General features: G+C 53.1%; 2 protein-coding genes across 2 annotated transcripts in view; both read right to left on the bottom strand.

Annotated features, from left to right (window-relative positions):
- Positions 1-1,482: 1,482 nt before the first annotated feature.
- On the bottom strand, positions 1,483-9,014 carry LOC110479709 (E3 ubiquitin/ISG15 ligase TRIM25). The gene is made up of 6 exons (XM_021547185.3): positions 7,917-9,014; positions 7,229-7,324; positions 6,626-6,859; positions 6,515-6,537; positions 5,440-5,609; positions 1,483-4,809 (listed from the first exon to the last, which is right to left on the bottom strand). The coding sequence occupies exons 1-6, from the start codon at positions 8,502-8,504 to the stop codon at positions 4,490-4,492; spliced, it is 1,431 nt and encodes a 476-aa protein (XP_021402860.3). The 5' UTR covers positions 8,505-9,014; the 3' UTR covers positions 1,483-4,489.
- A 3,081-nt stretch (positions 9,015-12,095) lies between these two features.
- The window catches only part of PPARGC1B (PPARG coactivator 1 beta), a 47,711-nt gene continuing 35,789 nt past the window's right edge, over positions 12,096-24,017 (bottom strand). Inside the window, exons 5-12 of the mRNA XM_021547184.4 lie at positions 22,673-23,744; positions 22,146-22,182; positions 21,429-21,493; positions 20,286-21,030; positions 19,696-19,771; positions 18,839-18,960; positions 18,420-18,574; positions 12,096-16,858 (exon numbers count right to left, since the gene is read on the bottom strand). Coding sequence (XP_021402859.3) covers positions 16,755-16,858; positions 18,420-18,574; positions 18,839-18,960; positions 19,696-19,771; positions 20,286-21,030; positions 21,429-21,493; positions 22,146-22,182; positions 22,673-23,744 — 2,376 coding nt within the window. The 3' untranslated portion in view covers positions 12,096-16,754. The remainder of the gene's footprint in view (positions 16,859-18,419; positions 18,575-18,838; positions 18,961-19,695; positions 19,772-20,285; positions 21,031-21,428; positions 21,494-22,145; positions 22,183-22,672; positions 23,745-24,017) is intronic.

Here is a 24,017-nt window from a genome sequence, read left to right as displayed (position 1 = left end):
GAGTTATGCTGAAAGTGGTTAAAAATCAGTTATTCACTCTCCTTGCCCTTCCCTCCCTCTGCAGCTCACACTGCACTGAGATTCAGGCCTGAATTTGCACATTCTTGCATGAAGTTTGGAGATGGAGAAGATGGAACTGCCTGGTTCCCCCCTGTGAGTTCTATCAGAGCTGGGACAAACCTTCCTCCCCACCCTGACCTGATGGGCTTGGGAGGCCCTAATTAATGTCACACACACAGAGGTCTACGTGTGGCAGGTCTGACTTAGAAAACTCATCAGACTAAGTAACAGGAAGAGGCCCATCCTAATGCTTGAAATGCATTTAATTTAATTCAGTCACATCATCCAGTTCTTGGCAAAATCAAAAAAGAAGAGCTAAAATGAGCGGCTTTTAAAAGCTTCCATCAAGGATGAGACAAATGCCAAGTAAAAATTGAGTGCTTGGAGGTGAGAGGGCGTAATACAAAAGGAAAGATGCAATGAATCAGAGTTCTCAGGTGATCAAAATACTTAAGCCATAAAGATATCAAAAAGAAATAAGTTCTGTCCTTATCTCAGGACTGTGCATGTCACAATTACACTGCAATCAAGAAAAAGTGTTCTGCACTAACATCTGTGCAGAATTGCTGCACTTTCACTGTGTGTCACAGTCCAATGTTGTCACCTAAAATCTAGAAATAATTAGCTGATAAAATTTTCAGTGTTGATGTGTGTTAGAAGGCTTAATCAAATAATTGCTGGATTCTGTGTGTTTTCTCATGCTGCTTTCAACCAGTCTTTCAGGTCTTTGCTTCCTCAAGGCTAAATCATGGAACATTAAAACAAGTCACAAATTCCGATGAGTCTCTTTGCAAACAAGCAAACGTATGGGGGAATTAAACTGCACCATCAACTCAGAAATCTAGCACCCAACTCAGAATTTCCACTTTCCTAGATTCTCATTTTCACCCAAAAGCTTTGCGAGCCTGCAGCAGGATTACAAACCCCAGGTTTGAGTGAGGGCTGCTGCCTGCAGGGGTTTGCAGCACTGCAGGACTCTGCAGCAGCAGCAGCAGCAGCACTGACCTGCACTGGCTGCTCCCAGCTCCTTCAGATGCAGCCAGAGAGAAGCCCGGGTCAGGGAAGTGCTGAAGGACAAGGCTCAATTCTTTTGCCTCATCTGAGTGGCTGAGAGCAGGAAGGAATATTTGCAAAGTCACCTTGAGCAACCGCTGAGCTCCCGAAATTTGGCCACGCACTTTCTGTTATGCTGACAATTGATGGGTGCAGCAGAGCCAGGGCTGAGCACGCAGCACAGCTGGGAAAATCCATTTAAACCAGGAAGAGAGATGTTACCCTCAATCTGAGATGGGCTGCTGCGTTGTCTCGGTTTGAAAAGACAGGAGTCTGTGAAAGAAGGCAAAAGCCTCCTGTGAAATGGAAAAGGTAAACCCCATCCCTCCCAGTTACCACAATTTTAAAAAAGGCTCTCAGGCAAAGATATGGGAATGGGAATAACAGTTTTTTACTAGGAAAAAAACAAAATAAAAATGAAAAAAAAAAAGTAATTAGTGCAAACAAAACTAGTGATAGAGTCAGAAACCTGACACCCTGAGGAGTCAGGGTGTTGGGAACAGTCCAGTTAAATGGTGTCTGCTCCTCCTGGAGTGGCAGATGAAATGCTGCTGGAGCAGGGATCTGGAGAAGGGTGGAGTTTTCTCTGAAGCTCTGGTGATGGAGTAGATGGGCCTGGTCTTCCTCTGGGGATCCAGCAGAGAAGAAGGCTGCTCCTTTGGGAGTCCAGCAAAGGGCTGTTCTGATGTCCCAAAAAATGCTGATTTTATGCAGGTAGGAATGCTTGGCTCCTCCCTCTGGGCGGAGCATCTCACCATGGGCTGATGGAACTTTCCCAGCCATGCCGTGAGTCATTAATGGCCATTAACAGAAAAGATCTCCCCGGAGGGAGACATTGTTCTTGGAAGAGATAAGAAAACTGCTCAAACTCCAACAGATGGCAATAGAATACATGCTTATTTTACAAGCCAGGACATGTGTTTATTTTTAATCCCTGAAATCAGGTGTGTGTTGATTATCACATGTGGCAGAACAGAGCTGTAGCCACAAGTCCTGTAAAAGCACAGAGAACTTCAGCCTTGATTTTTTGGGAGTCTACCCACAAAAAATGCTCTCAACAACTAATTCCTGGTGATGGTATGAAACCCTCCAGCCTTGCTTACGTGTACCTAGAGCCATTTATTTGGTTCTTCAGCCACATAGTGACAACAGAGTCACCACAAATCATCGTGCAAAAATAATCAGACCCATGAGATAATACAGCCCACAGTTTGCAATGCAGCAGCAGTTGGAGATTTTATTATGTTCATGTTAATTCTTAGTACTTACAGAAAAATTGTCCTATGTTAAAGAATTTATTTGAATTCAAGGTGGGAGGGGAGATTGAAACACGTGGCAGGTTCTCATTACTAGAGGTAGTTTTGGATAATATTTAGGTTTTTCTTTCCATCTCAGTTCTGACATCTGTTTTTCACATCTCCCTTACATCTGGGCCTAACAGAATCAAAATTCTCAAATATGTATGTATGTTGCTCCTTCTCAACAATGCTTTCCTGCAGTAGGAATAAAGAAGATGAAAAAGTTTCACTTACTGTAAAATAAAGTAATATTTTATAACATATTTGACAAGCTGCTTCCAAGTAGAACATTGCCTTGTCTCAGAAAAAAATATTTCTTTTTCTCCAATGAAAATAATACCCGAGATGTGATTTAAACATGCAGAAAATTCAGGGAGTGTTCAACATATAGGTATGAGTTTGGGGAAATGTACTGGATATGTAAAAGCTACATAGATTTAAGCTACTCTGTTAGCAAAGTGTGGCATATGCAATAGGGAATAATTCTCCACTCCAGAAATTTAGAGGAGCAGGCCCAGCTTCATTTTTCACCCACTCCGTCTGGAGTTTCTTCAGGAGGGTCCTGTGGCAGTGGCACCTCTGGATGTCAGAGTGCTGAGCCCAGGTTTTCCCTGCATGACTTAAACTGGGAGAAGCCACACTTAAAACAGCAACACTCAGCAATATTCCCAGGCAGTAGCTGCATCCCTGGCAGCTGGGAGCCTCTGCCACCCTCCTGGCCCTGGCACAGCCCCACTGCCAGCCAGGCAGAACAAAACCTAAAGGTAATAAGATATATTATGATTAACAGATAATTGTGGAGATTTGGAGTCTGCCTCTGTCCTGACTTGAGGCTCACTGCAGCGAGGGCTGAAGCACCATGCAGAGAGCAGTACCCAGGGAACCCTAATTTCACCAGTTCAGTCAGACAAGTGTCCACTGTGCACAGCCCTGGGACTGTAGGCTGAGCTTACAAAGCATTGCTAAGAAGTTACAGTGGGTTTAGTGCCAGCCAAATGCCAGTGCATCCACTAGAATTATTTATTCATTTTCTACTTCCAGGTAACAATTATGAGGAGAGCAAAGCAGGCTCAAAACTTTTAAGGGTATAAAGAAAACTTTATTAACAGAACTAATAAAACCAAGAAAGAATCAGAATAAACCTTCAGAACACTTCTCCTCCTCCACTGTTCTTTTCTTTCCCACTGACAACGTAAAGAGACACAGCCTGGAACTTTCAGTCAGTTTACCACCTCTAAAATAGTCTTTTTTCAGTTCACTTTGGTACAGTCTCTCTTGCCATGCCATGGAGACTTTTCCACAAGAAACAGTTCTCTTGTCGTTTAATTTTCACAAATAGCAACCACCTGGAAACCTGCAGTTATGAAGTCCCTCCTTTTGGTTATGCAGTCTTTCCACAACTACCAACATGGGCCATTTCAGCTCATTGGGGTGAAATTTTAAGGATGAGCTGTTCTAGTATAGAAACAAAAGTTCTCTTATCTCTGGAAACAGAGGTTTTCTTCTCCTATCCCTGGGGCAAGGTTTCTCATCTCTCTTTGCTCAAGCTTCTCATTGGATCACAGCTACTCCAACATCTGCTTGCTTCAGCACGGGTGCCTCTGCTCACAGCTGTGGTTAGAACACTACATCTCCCCAATGCATTCCATGAGTTACAGGGGGGAAAAAAGCCTGATGTATCAATTATACCTTCACCATAGCCTTACAAGAGAATTTCAGCCCAAGATTAAGGCATCTCCTCCACCTCCTCCCATCTGGGATTTGACGCCTTCTTCACTGAGCTTGTTGTCTCCATGTTTTTGTCTCTACGTGTCTCCACCCTTTTCTTTTTCTGGTTTGGGAGGGAAGAGGTGTTTGTAGGTTTGTTTGTTCTCAAGCTTTATCAATTAAAACAAGTTTTATAGAGTTCTGCAGGACTGAAAGGTTGATCTCATTGGGGGGAATAGCCGTGTCTCTTGCTGCCGGCACCACGCAAGCCATGCTGGCTGCTGGCTCCAGTCTGTGCCTTTTCTCCATGAGGGGTGCTGAAAAAAGAAAAGCTGCGACCACCACGTTGGTCCAGCCCAGAGAACTGCTGGCTAACGCCGCCTAAACAGACGTCCTTGGGCACGCGGGCCGAGATGACCCTGCGGCACTGACCACTCGTGCCGATCTTGGCCGGGCAGTCCTGCCCCGACCCCCACGATCCTGGCCACGCCATCTTGGCCACCTGACGGCCATGACGCGGGGATGACGACGGTGCCACTGGCTCTTATGGCTTGTACCAGCTCCTCTCGCAAGGTCTCGGAGTCAGGGTTCAGCAGCCCTGGCTGGAAATCAGCGGAGGGGGAAATCCCAACAAAGCCGTGCGACACGGCGCGCGGCATCTCAAGGCCTGGCCCGGCCAGCGGCTGGGGACCTGTTCAAATGCCAGAAGCAAGAGAGTTTCTTTGGGGCTGGTTAGTCTTTAAATGGGATTTCAGAGAGGCATAATCAGCTCCCTTAAGTGGTTTAACTGGGTGTCCATATTCAAAATTAGCCAGCTGATTGGTTTTGTTAGGGCCGAAGGAAGCTGCCAAGGTCCCATAGGGAAGCATTTGTGCAGCTTGTGGATTCCCTCCCCAATTAACAGCCAAACTACATTAAACCACGACAGGACTGTAAGTATTTACACAGAAAGGGCAGATTATTTATGTCCTAAGCAACCTCCACCCTACTGCTGCTGGGATAAGTTCTCAACTTTCCCCTTGAATCAAAGGGATACTACAGGATTATTCCTATTATCTTCTCTTAATGCTCCCAGAAAACTCCTGGCACTTCCCAGCCCCTTCATCCCTAGCCTGCTTTAGCGAGGAGTATTCAAGGCATGCCCCAAAGCCCTGAATCCAGGACCAGCTCCCACTGCTGCACACACATGTGCAAATGAGCATACAGTGTGAGCAATTAGCACTTCTAGAGGTACTCGCTGTACTTGGTGCCTCATTTTAGTCCTTTTTTACACATTTTACTGACTTTCCCATCTTGCCTTCATGGTGAAATGAGCACTTACCAGTAGGTGCTGCTCCATATCCTGAAGGTGATGGCTGCTTAAAGGAGACCTCCATGTTTGACAGGAATTGTTGGAAAAGTCTCAGAACAGCATCTATTGTTGGTTTATCCAAAGTAATGAGTGGCTTTGGCACCATCACACCATCCATGCTAGGAAGTGGCCTGCATTTCCTAAAACATGCAGAAGGAATCACAGAACCACAGAGGTGGGAAAAGACCTCCAAGGCCATCGAGTCCGAGCTGTGACCAATGCCCACCTTGTCCCCAGCCCAGAGAAACAAGTGTCACCTCCAGGCCTTTCTTGGACACCCCAGGGATAGGGATCCAAAACTCCCTGGGCAGTTCCAAGGCCTGAGCACCATTTCCATGGGGAAATTCCTGCTGATGTCCACCCTGAGGCTGCCCTGGCCCAGCCTGAGGCCGTTCCCTCTCCTCCTGTCCGTGTTCCTGGGAACAGTAGCCCGACCCCCCTGGCTGTCCCCTCCTGGCAGGAGCTGTGCAGAGCCACAAGGTCCCCCCTGAGCCTCCTTTGCTCCAGGCTGAGCCCCTTTCCAGCCCTCTCAGCTGTACCAGCCCCTCCTCAGCTCCATTCCCTTCCCTGGGCACGCTCCAGCCCCTCCACATCTCTCTTCCTCTGAGGGGACCAGAACTGAACACAGCTCTCTTGCTGTGCCCTCAGCAGTGCCAGCACAGGGTACAGTCACTGGCCACACTATTGCTGAGCCAGGCCAGGTGCCAGTGCCCTCTGCCCACCTGGGCACACCTGAGCTCACGTTCAGCCAACGCTGAACGGCATTCCCAGTTGCTTTCCTGCCAGGCAGCTTTGCAGTCACTGCTGCCCATCCTGGAACTGCATGAGGCTGTTGTGAGCACAGTGCAGGACCTGGCACTTTGCCTCACTGATCCTGCCAGTGCTGCCCGTGGCTCCAGCCTGTCCTGAGCCCTGTGCAGAGCTCCCTCCCGTCCAGCACAGCCACACTCCTGCCGGCCTCGCTGCTGCCTGCGGCTCGCTGACCGCGCGCTCCGTGCCCTCGTCCACACCGGCAGGACAGACATCCAACCTCGGCAACACTTACCTGCCTTCCAGTGCTGAAAAAGCCTGGAAAGACATTTTGGAAGCAGAATTAGCACAGGGCAGGCCAGCCCTGGAGCTGTGTGTCTCTGCGAAGGGGGATGCTGGTAGGTACCTTGGTGAAAAGAAGGGTGTCCTTCTGATTTCTCAGAGCCTCCAGCTCCTGAACATCCTGGCTGGCCAAATCCTTCATGCTCTTGTGATTATCCATCACAGACTGAATCTTGGAAAGCTGTTCCTCCTTGTAGTCACTGAGAACTTTCAGGACTTCCCCTTTTTTCTTCTCTAGCTCCGTATACATCTTCCTGAACAGGCTCTCCAGCTGTTCCCTCCGCTGGCTCACATCAGTCTATTAGGAAAACAATTTCAAATTTGTAAGGGACATTTTCCACATCAGCTCTCCCTCACATAAAAATCTGTCTTTTTTCTGGGATGAAAGAAGTAACTAAATGTTGAAGGTTGGAAAAATAAAAACCACACCCCAGCCACTCAACAGGAGGCACAGACTTTCAAGCTAACTGAGAATGGACCTCCCAGACAGGTAAAGAAGTTATGCATCATCCTTCCCCAAAGAAGAAACCTCAAAAATACACGAGAAACCACCCAGCAACTAAAAAACCTTCAGAATCCATGATCAGGGGAAGGGCAAATGAAAACTCTGTCTCATCATTTACCAGCAAGCAACCACCCCAAGGTGACAGGGGAGCTTGAAACAAACCTTTAGTCCCTCCTTTTGTTTCAGCAGGTTTGCTATGGCTTTATCCACTGCAGCTTCATGGTTTTTCAGTGTTTCCAGAGTCCCAGGAAAAGCTGCCTACAAAGAGCACCAGAAGGAGATATGAGGATAGGACTGGCAGAATGCACGGGACCAGCAGTTTTATCCACAGGGGTTAAGCTAGACTTGCTAAGGGTTTGCTCATTGCATGCTCTCAGGACAAATCAGTAGATAAAGGTTCACTGGAAGGTTTTATCCCTGAAGAAAGACCACAATTACAAGGAAAAAGACAACAATTTCAGGCTGAAAACTGTTCATGTGCACGACCACCTATAAAGCTATTTCCCTGTTGGCACCTTTCTTTCTGTTACTCTGTCATTAATTATCTTTGCATAAGTGCAGCTCAGGCACATCTCTGCCTTGGAGGTGCAGCAAGGACTAAAACCTTACATGAGCACTCAGTCCCACCAGTTTGGCCAAACTCTTCCCACAGGAGGGGGAAAAAAAGCATTTATAACATCTTGTTTTATATCTCAAGGGCTAAACCCAGAGAGAATGTGGGACAAAACTAAGGATGAAAGCCCAGGACTGCAATATAGCCCCATGCTGGGAATGCCCTGTGCCAGGGGCAGCTCTCTGGGCTTTCCCTGGTGCAATCCATGCCAGTCCCCCCGCCCCAGCCGCCTCTTACCTGGGCTGCCCTGAAAGCCTCCTCCAAGCCGACGATCTTGTGGTTTTTGTGGGAGATGACGGAGCAGAGGACGCAGATGCACTCCCGGTCATCCTCACAGAAGCACTCCAGCAATTTGCCGTGCTGGGGGCATCTCCTCTCAGCCAAAAGCTGCTCATGGCAGGGCTCCACCAGCACATGGCCCTTCTGGTCGTTCTTGCTGTTGTGCCTGCTCAGGTGCGCTTGGCACAGCGAGGCTTCGCAGCTCAGGCACGTCTTCACTGCGGGCTGGGGGTCCTGGAGGCAGAAATCACACTGGACCTCCTTCTCCTTGCCTTGCCCTTCCTGCTGTTCCTCCTCGTGGTGCGCGGGAGCCTCCATGAACCTCTGCACGATGCTGCGGAGGTGGAAGTTGGGCCGCAGCTCCTGCGCGGGCGAGTGGCAGAGCGGGCAGCGGGCCGGGCTCTGCTGGGCTCGCAGCGCCTGCTTGAGGCAGTCCCTGCAGAAGCTGTGGCTGCAGCCCACGGCCACGGGCTCCTTGTAGACCTCCAGGCAGATGGGACAGGTCAGCTCTTCCTTCAGCCCGGCCATAGCCCGCGCCTGGGCCATGGCGCTGCAGCTGCGGGCAGGGCTGCGATCAGAGTTCTACTGGGAAGCGAAACCGAAGGCAGTGACGAGGATAGCCCGTGGGCTAAAAGCTGCTGTTTCCTCTCTTTTGCAAGGGAGTGTCATCCTTCCCCTCCCTCCAGCTTCCTTCTTCTCAGGGCCATCTGCCTAGGAGCGTTGGCTGTCTCAGTGTTGATAAAAAAAGTGTCTATAAGTTGTGTTTATTTAAATCTTTTGGAAGTCCTTTTGGTTTACCGGACAGGGCTCTGTCCTGTGTGCCTTGGGTTATCTCAGCCATAAAGACTGAGCAATACTCGTAAAACTAGTATCTTGGTCAGAAACTAATATCTTGGTCAGACCACAGTGTGAAAAACATGTTCACTCTCCTGTGAAAATTTAAAAAGTTTAATAAAGTACAATAGGAGACTAAGACAGTAAAGCAAAGCGTGGGTGCGTCTTGGCACTCAGTCAAGAGCACACCTTTACATTCGGGCATGCCCCTTAAATACCTTTTCCATTACATCAGCTTGTTGCATACTCATAGATCCTTATATATATTCATATTTCCCGTACACTAGTTCACATATTCCAGGAACTATTTTGCATGGCCCCTCCTTGGGTCTGCTTTTTTAGAGCATGTGTGTTTCCTGGCTGTGGTTTTGGCTTCTTCTCCTTATCACTTCCAGTCTGGGCCTTGGCACATACTTCTTTCAAATGGCAGATGCTGATAGTTGGCATATCAATAGCAGGATCCTCATTACATGTTCACTGGATGTTATCCCAACCCTACAGACAGTTCACTCATAACTGTATCAGCTACCACTACTACTGTGTCTAAGTTTTTTGTTAATAGCAGAAATAAAAGCAAAGTTATTTTAACATTATACATATAGCATTCATCTTAATATTTTTGTAAAGCCAAGAATAAAAAATGTATTTATCACAACAGCGATGGGATGCATTCAAAGAGAAGAAGCATTTTTGGTCTGTGACCAAAAAATAGTTGGAGAAATGGGATTTTCCCCAAACAACTACCCAAGACCCTCATAAGAACTCCTCTCCAATGCAAATAAACTCTGAGAAGTGATTTAAACATGCAAAAAATTCAGGGAATGTTTAGCATATAGGTATGAGTCTGGGGAAATGTATTGGATATGTAAAAGCTACATAGATGTAAGCTGGTCTGTGAGCATGGTGTGGTGCGTGTAATAGGGAATTATGCCCCACGTGCCTAGGGCTGAAATAAAACATTGCCACTTTCTAATCTTGAAATTATAGTGTTAGAGAGTTTAATTCCCCATTTTCAGAGACAGCAGGACAAAGTCCCTGCAGCAGCTCGAGGCTGAGAGCTTGGACACTTCAGGGGCAACATGGCACAAGGTCCAGCCCTGCTGTGATGGGTCAGGAGATGAGGCAGGAAGGAAAGCTGGGAAGAATCCTTTTGGGCAGGGAGGCTGGCACAGCTGGACCAGCAGCCAGAGGGCAAAGCAACCAAAGCTGTTCCTCTCTGCAAAGACACCTGGAAATGGAGCTGGACAACAGCCTGGGACTGATAAATGCTGAGTGGGCATTGTGTGGGTTACCTAAGTGCAGCCTCCAGAGCCCTGGGCAGACCTTGTGTGGCACAAAGCTGAGGTCCCTGTCATACTGCTCCTGTGCCAGCAGAGCCCAGGGCAGGATTTGGTGTCAGGTGCCACTGCTCAGGGCACAGGTGGGAGCTGAGACTCCAAAAAGCAGCCCAGGACAGCTCAGCAGGCAGTGAAATGAAGTCCACACAGTGGGCATTCCACACAGGTCAGGAGCACAGCCTGGGGTGGGCTGCCCACACTGCCAGGTGCCAGCCAGCCCAAGGCAGTGACCAAAGCTGTCCCTGTTCATAAAAGCTCCTGAGTGACTGATTTTCTCCCCACCACGAGGCACACCGTGCAGGGACATAAATAACACTGCCCCCTCCCTTCCAGCAGCCACATGAGCTACTCCAAAGCAGGGCCTGTCTGTATGAAAAGGAGTTGTTTTATCACAAAGTTCTGCCAAAATAAAAACAGGACAGCTGGGTTTCTCCCCAAATGGTTGGCAGTAATTGCTGGGACCAAGGGAACTGTTGAGCTGATGTCCACATTCACCAAGAACTCCCTTCAGACAGAGTCTAGGTCTGCTTGCAGGAATTACCCTCGAGAAACAATTGTATTCATTAAACAGAGCAGTGCCTTATTTTCCAGCAGGCTGCCTGGGTGTTGGAGGCACAGGTCGGGCTGGGAGGACAAATGTCAGCTCTGGGTCTGTCCCTCCCTGCAGCCTTCACTTGTTCTCCCCCTGGGAACCCACTCCTGTGTCTCTGCTCCATGTGTGCCCACCCTGGGCACCCCATCACTGGCTGTGCCTGCTGCATTACCACATTTCCCCCCTCCAAATTAATGTTTTCATCTGTCTGGGCACTGCTGGCATCACAGTGCCTGATGTATCTCAGAAACATTCCTCTTTGGTGTCTTGAAGCCTGCTGGTTTTGGAAAGCAGCAGGGAACGGGCTTCCCATCAGCTCTGCACTCTGGCTGCAGCAGTGGCAGGGATGAGGGGCTGGCTTTGGGGTGGGAGGCAGGTTCCAGCTCTGTGCCCAGCCTGGGGGACCCACGCTGGGCTCCCACAGATGTGCTGGGGACAGGCAGGTGTAGAGCTGCTGCCTGAATCGGTGCCAGCCAGCAAAACCCAGCAGCTGGCACAGCTCAGCACCTCGCAGAGCTGCTCCTGGTGGGCTGCTGGGATCCCCCAGCCCAGCAGCTTCCCTGGCCCATGGGCTGGATAAAACCAGTGCCACCCCTCTGGCCTGGTGAGCCCTCACAGGGCATGGCTGGCACGGGGAGCTGTGCCTGCCCTGGCATTCCATACATCCCTTCCACAGCCTGGACTGCCACCAGGACCGGGGCACCAGGACACCAGGAGAGCAGGACATCAGGACAGCAGGACAGCAGGACACCAGGACAGCAGGACACCAGGGTATCAGGGTACCAGGACATCAGGACACCAGGGTATCAGGGTACCAGGACAGCAGGACACCAGGACATCAGGATACCAGGACACCAGGGCACCAGGACATCAGGACACCAGGACACCAGGACACCAGGACATCAGGACACTCCGTGCCCCTGGGAGAGCACTCTGGCTCCCAGGGCCTGCTCTCCTGGCTCCAAGGCCTCTCCAGCTGCCATCCTCAGTTTCCCAGCTGCTGCATCACCACCTGGAGTCTTTTCCACATTTTTTCTTGCTCTCTTACTCCACTCCAGAAATTTGGAGGAGCAGGCCCAGCTTCATTTTTCACCCACTCCGTCTGGAGTTTCTTCAGGAGGGTCCTGTGGCAGTGGCACCTCTGGATGTCAGAGTGCTGAGCCCAGGTTTTCCCTGCATGACTTAAACTGGGAGAAGCCACACTTAAAACAGCAACACTCAGCAATATTCCTGGGCAGGAGCTGCATCCCTGGCAGCTGGGAGCCTCTGCCACCCTCCTGGCCCTGGCACAGCCCCACTGCCAGCCAGGCAGAGCAAAACACCTCACCCCGAGCAGACTTGCACTAGAAACCGAAGTACAGCAGCACAAACTGGTTCCTTTTTTTGTTCTTTCCACTTTATAGTATATATGTTATCGTTTATTTATAGGCAGATCACTTCACTATTTACAGTACATGAGCGTAGAGATTCTACAGTCTTTTTGATGTAAACAAGAAACTCCACGGCAGGGGAGTCTGGAAAAAGAAGCCAGTTCTGAAGTATTTACACAATTTAAAATAGAACTTTTATACCCACTGGATAGATATAGAGAATACATTGAGCGATTTGGTTAAATTATCTATGAAACTATAGAATCTGACAATGTAAAAATACAAGAAAACGTTCTCTCATTTTAGAAGGTAGACAGTTAAATCACACTAGAAATAAATCTCTTTTCTTTTTTAAAAATAATAATAATAATAATAATAATAAAGGAAAGGCATACGAATCCATGCCATCTTTTAAGGTTAAAGTATATTACATAAATAAGGACACAACAGAACGGAACTGGGGGAAAAATTAAATGAAATATAAAAAAACCACTACCAATTAAAAAAAAATACTAAAAACTTGATTCTTAATCATAGAGGGATCAATTCTGCTGCTTTCACTTACTCTGCAAGTAGAAAATTGCAGGGTTAAGTTGTACTTAGCATGAGCAACAGAGGCAGAATTGGCCCCTAATAATTATGAGCAGTGTCCTTTTACTTTAAAAATAATAAAAAGAAAAACACAGAATTTAGCTTTTTAATATATAAATAACAATGCAGATGTGCCCCTTTTTAGGTGAAATTCTTACACCTGTCTGAAGAAATGCATCAATTGAACCGTTCTCTCTCTTTCTCACATGCACTCACACACTCCCTCCCCAGCTCCTGCTGCTGCCCCTGGCCCCGGGGAGGGCGAGGGAAGAGGAATGAAACCCCAAAATGAAACCCCAAAATGAAACCCCAGAATGAACCCCCAAAGCTGCATTTGGCTCTGTATTGCTTGAGATTGTCAGGGATGGACTTAGAACAGAGCGGGCGTCGGGTTCAGCTCCAACGTCGCTGCATCTCAGGACTCAGCAGACCTCCAGAAAGGAAAAAAAATCCCCCAAAAAAGGAGAAAACCGTGTTGATCTGCAATTGCAGAACTCACTGCACGGCGCAGAGCTGGGATCAGGCTCAGCACTGCAACGTGGTGACTGCGCTGCTGCTTGCTGCAGGATGTGCAGCCTTCAGGCGCTGAGGAAATGAGAGAAAGCTTTGCTTTGGGGCAGCATCCCCCCTAAAACCTGGGATTGTCCTCTGCATTCAGCCCACACACTCAGACACGTTTGCTCCTCCCCGCGGAGCCTCAGGGACACGCTGGATTCCAGCCAGAAACCTGCTGCCCCACCCTGAACACCGAGTTTTTTCCTGGGGCAAACCTGTGCAAAACAAGCAAAGGGGCATTTTATCAGAAACTCTTCACACATTCAGCATTTCCCCCACAGCACCTGCAGGAAACGGCTGGGAGACGTTCCTATACTTATACAGTTTTAAAAAAATAAATCTCCTCCTGACTTATTGCCTACCAGAATAAACCCTTTGGCTCCCAGTTTCTCCTGCCCACCCCAGAGCCCTGGCAGGGGGCTGGGGTGTGAGGGGTCCCACAGGCTGGCTGGGATGGAAATGCAATCTTTGGGAAAGGGGGGATCCCCAGTCCCTGGCAGCTCCTGCAAAGCTCTGGGCACCTCTGGCTTCCCTGGCAGCAGTGCCTGGGCATTGCTTTGCTCCTGCCCCATTTCCCTGTCAGCATCCAAACCTTAGGCAGCTCAGGAGGGAGCTCTCACCTGCCCCTGTGCCCGACCCACCTTCCTGCAGACTTGAGCACTGTGAGCTAAAGACACCTTTAGAGTAAAAAAAACCCCAAAATTCAAAACAAAAGAAAAAAAAAAAAAAAGAAATCAAGTGGAAGTTTACATTTCACCCAGTCCTAAAAGGCGGGGGAAGCCCCAGGGCAGGCAGCAGACAGCCCAAGGGGCTCTAAGTATAGTGCATAAGTCTGGAAAAGAAAGATTTTTTGGGGGAGGAATGAAAACAAACCATCCCGAGTGAACAGAAAAAAATGTAAAAACCCACAAAAAAACCCCAAAAAAACAAACCCCCCCCCCAAAAAACCCCAAATAAACCCCAAAAAACCAACCCCACTTATAGGCTTCAGGCACCACGAAGACCACTTATTGCATCTCCTCCTACCCTGGGGCTGCAGTACTGATGAGCTCTGTGCAGGACCAGCTCTCTCCTTCCCCAGCACCGGCCTCGGGACCCACAGCTGGGCTGGGGCCAACCCAGGGCACCCAGCCACAGGAAAACACTGGGAAATTCTGGATCTGGGTACACGAAAACCAGTGCTTGGGAAGTGACTGAGTGATCCCCTGGAGTGGGCTGGAGCCCCCCCAGCTCTGCACAAACCCTTCCCCTCCACCACCCTTGATGCATCCCCAGCAGGGCCCAGCCATGGGTGTCCCCAGCTGAGTGGGAGATGGAAGAATTCCACTTATTTGCTTCTCTTTTTTGTTTTTTTCTTTCTTTTTCTTTTTTTTTTTTTCCCTTGGGTGTTTTTTTTTTTTTTTTGGATTGATCGTTTTCTGAAAAACATCAGCACAGCACAGGACAGTACTACCCACCCTAAATGTGTCGCTATATACATTCTACATAAGCTCTATAGCAATCACATGTAAACATCATCATCGTGAGGAAATACTAGGACAGAAAAAGGCAAAGCTACAATGAGGCAATTGCCAATAGCAGATGCTCAGTCTCGGCCAGAGCTGCTCGTGGTCACTAAGGTGGGATGAGAACCGGGGGATTTTGGGGCGGGAGAGGTGCCAGATTTCAGTGCTGAGGCTGGAATGGCACCAGGACTGTTCCCTGGCAGTGATCGTCACCGCTGGCAGCCTGGGGACGCCGCGGTGGCCTCCGGCTCTCCCGAGGGGAGCAGCCAGGGAGCTGTGCTGGTGTGGGTGCTGCTGGCACTCCTGCTCCTGCCAGAGCCCAGCTGCACCCCAGGGGCCGCCCCGGCGGGGCTCCGGCTCCTGGCGTCACATCTGGTGCCACTTCCCAGCCTTTGGTCGCTCTCCCTGCAGGACGGAACGTGCCCGGGGAACCGGGCATAAAACCCCCAGGTCACGGGGAGGGGAGACCCCAGGAGACTCGAATCTATCTATTGGCAGAGTTAAGGCTATAATATTCTATCTACAGAGGATGGCTGAATCCCTAGTGGTCTCTGGGGCTCAAAAACAAAACAAAAGGAGAAGGTGGCAATGGCTCGAGGAGCAGCGAGGTTCCCGCTCCCTTGGGAAAACAGAGCCTCTGGCTGGCTGCTGGTGGGCTTTGCTCCGGCTGGTGGGGGGCTGTGTCCCCTTCCCACCACACCCACACACCGAGGGCAAGTCCACAGGTACATTTTACACTTAAATCCAGTGCTGAGGGCCCTTGGCCAGAGGCAGAGCTGTGCCCCGGGGCGCTGGCGGGCGCGGGACGGATCCGGGGTGCGGGTGGGTGCTGGGACGTGTATGGCTTATCAGCTACGGGGCAGGGTGCTGGGTGGGTGTTCAGGGTGGGTGCTGTGCCCGCCCTGCCCCTCTGGGTTTGGGGCTGGGCTTTGGGCTGGATTTGGGGCTGGGCTTTGGGTTGGATTTGGGGCTGGCTGCCCAGTGGGAAGCACGGACAGGTCTCCTCGCCCCGCTTGCTTTGCAGAGTGTGGAAGCCAGTGTGGATCAAGCCACAGGGCCTGGCCAGTCTCCCAACTATCCAAGGAGCTGGAGAGGAGCCAGCTCCTCCACACGGACCAGAGACATGCACCCCCAGGCTGTGCCAGCAGGAGCCCTGTGCCCAGCTGGCTGCAGCCCCCCAGCCCCTCTCTCCTGGCTCAAAGGCAGCGGAGGCCCGAGCAGCGCTGGCTGCAGGCAGGGCATCCCTCTCCCACCCTCTGCAGCCTGCAAAGCTGCACCCATCACCCAGCAGGACCCAGCTCAGCATGGGGGTGATGCTGGGGGGCTCGGGCCACGCCAGCACAAAGAATGGCTTTGACAGCAAAGTGGGTGACCCCGGGGCAAGCACCGAGCACCCCGGTTTGCCAGCAGGGGAGGCAGGGGAATGTCAGCTCTGTGACTGCTCTGACCCCCCATTTGCTGAGTGGCAAGTGCCTCATTACAGTGCATAGTTAAAAATCAAGGAAGCGGTACAATAAATCTGAATTACAGTACATCTGAGCCATAAATACATTTTTTTTTTAAGTATATACTTTTTTTTTTCTTCTCTTCTTCTATTAAAAATTAGTTTATAATCCTGATTCTATTCACAATGAACAATTTCATCATCACACACTACAGACAAAAAAATGTTATGGTGAACACAGCTGCAACTCCACGGCAGGAGCATGGGGAGGGCTGGGAGAGGGAAGAGGGGCCGGGGGCTCCTAGGCTCACCCTAAAACAACCAGTCAGAAGCAGAGGGGGGGGACTAACGTGTGGCAGTGAGACATCAACACCATGGGGACTCACAGACAGAAGCAGCTTTGTTCAATGTAAACATCGATCAGGGACAGCAGTCTCTCTCTCGCGGGCGTGCTCTCGCTCTCTCTCGCTCTCTCGCTTGCCATAGACTGAATAATTTCTTTGAAAACGTAAACATATTGGAAGTGCCTTGACTGAGGTATTGAGGTATTCCTCCAAGGTTAAGGCTGTTACCGATGCAGGCTGAGCTGGGCCTCCTGCAGCAAGCTGTCGAAATCCATGGTCTCGTACTTGCTTTTCACCGGGGCTGGGGAGGACTCGTCCGTGCTGCAATCTGGGGATGGCAGTGACAGAAGGCAGATGGGTCAGGGAGGGGGGCATCAGCATCCTGTCTGCCTCAGGGGCAGGGAAACTGAGGCACAGCAGGGCACTGCTCACTGCCCTGCCCAGCCAGGCTGCGCACAGCGGTGATGGTGACGGGGCTGGGGCAGAGGGGCTGCAGCCAGGCCCAGCTGGGCAGGGCACACACCACTGGTACTCACTGCCCGGGATGAAAAAATCTGCTGGGTGCATGAGGATTTGGGAGGGCTGACACAGGGCCATGCCATGGGAGCTGTGCTGGTGGCAGAGCCAGCCTGCTCCACTGCCAGCCCTGTACCAGGAGCTGAACACACAGTGCCCCTGGAAAGCCCAGGGAATTCAGCACGCAGCAAAACTCAGGCTGCTCACTTTCACAGCAGCTTAACATTTTGGGTGTGTATTTTTGAATGGTGTGGTTGCAGTTCACCTCTGCCTGGGGGCTCCCCTTCTTATCCTGTAGCAGGATGAGCAGGATTTTAGGAATGAGCTGGGCTGTGCAGGAAGGGGTGACTGGTGGCTCTGCAGAAATCAGGAGAGGAGCACTCAGGGAGCTTCTCTTAGGCAGAGGGGCAGCTCCCCACAGCACTGCAGAGTCACCGTCTTCCTCACAGAGTGCTATCTGGTTCCTAATTTCTCTGTGCCCAAAATGGGAGGCTCTGGGATTTATTTAGATGAGCAATGGGCATTTGTGCCCACAATCAAAGTCAAGGGATGGCTGCTCTAAGCAGAGCAGATACTGCAAGGTGATAAAAAAATCAGGGAGCACTTGTATCAGATGGGGCACCTGGAGGTAAGTCAAGACTTGGGGCTTTATTTTCTGGACCTCAGTCTTTCACTCATCAAATAATATCTAGAACCCTTCAGCCTCTGCAGAGGGTACAGAAATAAACATGCAGCGTTGGTGAAACACCTGAAGCAAGGAGGGCTGGGCAAAGCCTGGAACACATTTGTCTTGCAGGGCTAGCACAGGGTTTGGCTCCTGGCCCTCAGCTCAGGCTGCAGCCCTGGTGACACAGACACTGAGACCTTGCTGAAGCACTGAAAGGATTAATGCGGCCACAGCACATTTCAGTGCTGTCACTTTGGCTCCAGAGTGCATGTGCAGCGTGCTGAATCTGTCCTGCAGAGCAGCAAACCACCCACATCACCTCTCTGAGCTAATGAAATGCTGCTGACTGCCTTCTCTAATGCCTGGGGAGGGAGTTTTCTGCTGGAGAGCCTCCAGCACTGTGCAGAAACTCAGCAGACACTCAGGATGGGCTGCGCTCAGCTGAGACCCGGCAGCCCTGGGCTGTGATGCCACATTTTGCAGCCAACACACCCTGAGGCCTCACACCAGTTTTTTTCTGTCTCCCCACATCCCAAATCTACCTGTCTGAGCCTTGAGCATTTCCATGAGCCCTAGGAAAGGCAGTGGGCTTTTCCTGCAGGCTCTGAAGGCATTTGGGATCCCTGCGTGACCGGGGCTCAGCGGTGCAGTGTGCTGTAACAGCTCTGTGCTGATAAAAGAGACAAAGCAGCTGCTGCTTCCTCACCCAGGTCAGCGTATCTGGTCCAGAAGAAGCGGCCCAGGCCACCAGAGCTGAGCTGGAAGGAGGGCTCGTTCCTCTTCCTTAGCGAGGGGCCGTTCTTCAGCGATAAGGCGGCGTGCTCGGAATACCGGTACGTGATGAAGCCGTACTTCTCCCCCCTGAGCAACCAGAGAGAAAGTTCAAGATGTGATCAGCCCCACAGCCCTTGTGGTGCAGCACTACAGCCCTGGCCCAGCATTCTTCTGCTCCTCCATCCCACAGATCCCCTTGGAGCTCTGGATCTCCCTGACAAAAGCACCAAGACCGAGGGCTCGGCTGACCCAGGGGATTGATGTGGCACTGCCTGGCAGTGCTGTGGGGTTTGAGGAGAGGAGCTGCCTGAAGCTGCTGGAGCCCTGGCCCACAGCTCACTGCCCACCCACCTGTTAGTCCTGGTCAGGACCTGACACTCCACGATTTCACCAAACACCTCGAAGCGTTTCTTCAGCTCGCTGGAGCTCATGCTGCTGGAGAGGTTTCTGATGTACACCACCCGGCCTTCCCCCTGCCAAAAGCAACCAAAAGCTTTCAGGCTTGGACCCTGCACCTCTGTGCTGCTGATGGGCTGTGGAGGAGCCCCTGCAGCAGTGGGAAACACAGCCATGGACACAGCCTGGCATCTCCAGGATCTGGCTGTCTCCACTCCAGACGGGTCACAGTGTCCCCCGGAACAGCCATAACCAGGCTGGAGCAGCCACTGCTCCCTTCTTCTCTTTTAAAATTCTCCTGCATTCTTGCAGCTTCTCCTGCCAAATGTGAGATAAATTCCCAAGAATTGCCAGAGGCAAACTCCAATTGCATCGCAGGAAAAAGTGCCAAAGCAGCACGTGTGAGTGTGAGAGTGTGTGTGTGTGTGTGTGTGTGCACAACAGCGGGGAGCAGCAATGTACTCTCCCACTCCTCTCCCAGCTCCCACCACGTGCCCACGGGGATGCAGCAGGGCCGTATCTGTGACATCAGGGATTCCCCAGTTCACCCCACAAACTGCCAGTGCCAAGTGCACTGAGGCACCAGCGTAGGATGCTCTGGGCATCGCTGTGCCAAGGACTCCGTGTATTGCCAATCGCTGGCAGCTTCTGCTGCACGCTGGCTTTTCCTCCCCCCACCACCCCCTGTCCTTGTTTAACACTGGCCTCGCACCAAGGGATGCTGAAGCCAGGGCTAACGGGCTGCACTGCTGCTTTTTGGAGCAGGAGATGAGCCGAGGGCTGGCCCTGCTTTGGGGTCCCCTCTCACTTACGATGGCCTTTTCCCGTCTCTTCTTCAGCTGGCCCCGCTGCCCACTCCCGCCCTGACACTGCTCGCCGTTCTCACACCTGCAAGGGAGGGACAGGAGGTCAGCCCGGGGCTGGGGGAGCTGCTGGGGAAGCTTCAGACATCAGTGAGAAGCTGAGACGCCCACAGGAGTGGGTGGGCACTTGGGGGGCACTGGGAGCCAAGGAGAGACTGGGATCTGGAAACACTGGAAAGAACACTGCCAAGTTTTCTCTCATAGACACCAGGGTGTCCCCAGCCCCTTCCCAGGCCTGGCTGGGGTGCCTGCCCATGCCCTGCCACCCATGGAACCCCCTGGCTGCTTCAGTCCTCCACTGCTTCCTCAGGCCATGGCTGATGCTTGCAGCAGTGGCTGATGCAGCACCAATTATTTTCATCATTTTTCTTTCATTAATTAGCATTACTACTGGCAGCGCCAATTATTTTCACAGCTTTTCTTTCATTAATTAGCATCTTTACTACTCGAGCCAGCAGAGCAGAGAGCACTGGGGCTGCCCTGCACCATGCTGGAAGTTCAGGGGACAAAAGCAGTGCCAACGTCCCCATGTCCCCTACCTGAAGGGGCGTCTGCTGGCAGGTGACCGCGACCGGCAGCACGAGGAGCCCGAGCTGGACCTGCTGCGGGAGCAGTAATGCAAACTGGTCCTGGAAAGGGCGCTTCTCCTCAGGCACAGCTCGGGGTCGCCATGCTCCTCCTCTTCCTCCTCCTCCTCCTCCTCATCCTCCTCCCCGGGGGAGCCGCTCTCACTGCAGCTGTCCTCAAAGACGGTGTCGTACTCGGGGGTCTTGCAGAAGACCATGTCCTCCTCGTCGAGGGCACTGTCCAGAAAGCCAAAGTGCTTTGTTAAGCTGGCTCTGATCTCCTGGTCTCTCAGCTGCTTGACTCCGTCCTTCCAGAGCATCTCAGCGCCCGTGTCCTTGCCGAGCTCCAGCCCCTGGTAGTGGGCGGCCGGGACCCTCCTCTTGTGCTCCGTCTCCACCCGGCTCGGGGGCTCCCACGACTTGAGCACCTTCCTCTGCAGGGCAGGCTCGGGTTTCAGCACCTGGCAGTAGTCGTGGTCCCCGAAGGAGCGGGAGAAGGGCCGCTTGAGCAGGCCGGGCTGCTCGGGGCGCGCCCGCCTAAGGTGGGCCAGCAGCTCCGTCCTCTCCGGCTGCTTCCTGGGGCCTCTCCTCGCGTCCCCGGCGGCGCCCCCGGGGCTGGGGGCCATCCCTTCCTCCTTCCCTGCCTCCTGGGGGATGTCTGGCTTGTACAGGTCCTCCTCGGCGGGTTTATATGGCGGAGTGGTGGGCGGTGTGAGACCTGGACCCCCAAACAAAGGGCAGGAGTCAGCTCTGCCCCCTCCGGCCTGCCCTGCCCCACCCCAGCGCTGGGCTGCCTCATCCAGGGGCACTTTTGGGAACAAGAAGGATGCCTTGATGCCAGTAGGGACCAGAGGACTCTCCCTTCCCTCCTGGCTCATGCAGGGACCCCCTGAACAGCTCGTCCCACCCCAAATGGGAGCACATTCCCCTCAGCTGCTCAAGGTGCTCGGATGTGGCAGTGCACAGCAGTCTCCTGTGTCTGCAGTGTGAAGGGGATGAAGGTGCCCCCTTGGCTGGGTAGGCTGGAACTGATGCCTCCAGACTGAATTTAGGGTAAATGAGCCCCCTCCTAGAGTACATTTTTGCAAAACTAAAAAAATTCAAAGCCTGTCCTACCTGCTGTACCACACAGCTCCACAGTCAGCATTGGCTCAAAGTTTCTCTTCCCAAAGGTTGGGTCACTGGAGAAGAGCAGAAAACCAGGAGAGAGAAAGTGTTAGGTGAACCACAGCCCCAAAACCCAAAAAAAGCAAGCTGAGAAAACACTTCCCACAAGTGAACCCTCCCGCTTTGGCTGCTGCCTGACAGAGTAATCCCACGAGGGCAGTGGAGTGAGCAGCTCCAGGGCACACACAGAATGCCCTGCCCTGGGCAGGGGCCTCTGCCAGCTCCTTGCACCCTGTGGCTCCCCACAGCACTGTGCCCAGCAGTGCAGCTCCCTGTGCCCTAAAAACACAGCTCTCTGTGCCCTAAAAACACAGCTCCCTGTGCCCTGCAAACACAACTCCCTGTGCCCTAAAAACACAGCTCCCTGTGCCCTGCAAACATCTCCCTGTGCCCTGCAAACACAGCTCCCTGTGCCCAAATACACAGCTCCCTGTGCCCTGTAAACACAACTCCCTGTGCCCTGCAAACACAGCTCCCTGTGCCCTAAATACACAGCTCCCTGTGCCCTGCAAACACAACTCCCTGTGCCCTGCAAACACAGCTCCCTGTGCCCTAAATACACAACTCCCTGTGCCCTGCAGTGCTGCTCCCTGTGCCCTGCCCAGCCACACAACCCCAGGCAGTTTCCAGCCCCAGGCTGGTTCGTTCAGCCCCAGCTGCACTTACGTTTGTGCCAAGGACAGCGTGAGACACCTGGGTGTTTCTGAAAGGCAGGAAGAAGCAGGTTACCAGTGGAGCTGTACCCCTGCAGTGCCCACTGAGGGCTCTGCCTACCTGAGAGGGACAGCTCACGCTGCCAGGGCTGAGCCACTCCTACACTTGCAACTTGCTGGGGTTTTGGGGCACCACTGTAGCTGAACCCCAGAACCCAGACCCAGGGAGAACCCACAGGGAAAAACCAGGAGGGATGGGGCAACCTGGTCCTTGCTGGGCTGTGGCCACACCAACTCCTTCACCTCATTATAAGGATGGGGAAACTGAGGCAGAAGATGCCCATGGATTGAAAAAGCATCCCAAAGGAGAGCTGCCCATGCATGGGACCCCAGGGCCAGGCAGCACAGGGGCTGCTCACAGCTCTCCTGCCAGCCGAGTGCCCAGCACCTGGCCAGCACCACTTGCCCCAGCAGGGATGGCACGGGCAGCACGGGCACGCTGGGGAGGGCGAGCAGAGCGACAGCCCCCAAGCCCCTCACCTGTTTGCTCCAGCAGGGCACAGCGCCGGCTCTCGGCGCCCACCTCGCCATCCCCCAGCGAGCCCGGGCAGAGCGGCTGGGGCTCCGCCGACGGGGCTGTGCCCCCCACCTCCACTTCGGCCGCCGGCTCTTCAGCAGAGAGCCCCTCCAGCAGCGGGCACGGCGCGGCCTCCCTGCAGCCCAGGGGCACGGGGGGCTCGGGGTGAGGCTCCTCCAGGAAGGAGAGCCAGTGCCCGAGCTCGGGGTTGAGTCTCTTGGAGCGGCGCACGGCGTAGACGGCGCTGTCCTGCTTGCGGGCCGCCTTCCCCGTGCCCGCCGTGCCCTCCTGCCTCCCGGCATCGTCCTCCAGCTCCCGCGGCGCCTCCGCCTCGGGGCTCTGCCGGGGCTCGCCCCGCTCTGCTGCCGCTGCTCTCGCTCTGGACGTGCAAGTCCCGCTGGCATCCTCCCCGTGGGGCGGCACGGGGGAGCAGGAGCCGGGCGGCCGTGCCAGGGCGGCGTACACGGGCCTGCCCAGGCGGTATGGCTTGCTCACATCGCACAGCAGGTCCCGCGCCAGCAGCTCCTTCAGGATGGAGAAGGATGCTCCGGGTTTCCTGCAGCTGCCCTGCCAGGCGCAGCCCGGCCGGCTCTGGGCGCTGCCCGGCGCGGGGGCACAGTCCGCTTTGGCTCTCTTGAAGGGGCTGCCGCAGGGCTGGGCCCCGCTGCCGGCGGGGTCGCGGGCGGGCAGCTTGCGAGGGGGCAGGCAGTAGGTGTGCATGTAGCGGATCAGCTCCACCACCGAGTGCAGCTCCCCCTCGCAGGAGAACTGGCTGCCCGTGCCATCCTCCGCCGAGGACAGGGCGGCCGCCGAGTCGCCGGAGCTCAGCGAGTCCTCGCTGGAGTCGCTGTCGTCCTCGTGGTGGGCACAGTCGCCCGGGGACGGGTGGTGGCTGCTGCCGGGGCACTCCTCGGGTGCCTGGGGGGCTTTGGTGTGGGAGCAGGAGGTGCTGGAGGTGAGGTGCCGGTGCAGCTCCGTGCAGCTGCGGCTCTGTGCCTGCGGGACGCTCGCCCTTCTGTCCCGGGGACCCTCCGCCTTCCGAGAGGAGAGAGGGGAAAGTCAGCCCTGAGCCCCACGGCCACGACCCCTGGGAGAGGCTGACAGAGCCACCCCACACCCTGGGGTTCTGCCTCACCAGCACCCCGACCTCCCTGGGGTCAGCCCCGTGCCTTGAGTGCTGCCCCTCCTGCAGGCAGTGATGCTCCTTCTCCCCAGGAGGGATCTGCTGCTCTTCCCACACAGTCTAACTGGCCAGGCCTAATGCACCACACAAGCATCATTAGCAAGGTAAAAGGGAAATTCTCTGGT

This window comes from Lonchura striata, chromosome 13 (assembly GCF_050655825.1).
Source record: "Lonchura striata isolate lonStrDom1 chromosome 13, ASM5065582v1, whole genome shotgun sequence".
NCBI lineage: Eukaryota > Metazoa > Chordata > Aves > Passeriformes > Estrildidae > Lonchura > Lonchura striata.
This window is presented reverse-complemented; position numbering and strand designations above follow the sequence as displayed.

Coding starts and splice junctions, on each gene's coding strand:
- LOC110479709 (XM_021547185.3), bottom strand. CDS start 8,504: ATGGCCCAGGCGCGGGCTATGGCCGGGCTGAAGGAAGAGCTGACCTGT. Junction 7,325..7,916: donor AGGCTTTCAGGGCAGCCCAG/GTAAGAGGCGGC, acceptor TGCTCTTTGTAG/GCAGCTTTTCCTGGGACTCT. Junction 6,538..6,625: donor ACACCCTTCTTTTCACCAAG/GTACCTACCAGC, acceptor ATGTCTTTCCAG/GCTTTTTCAGCACTGGAAGG.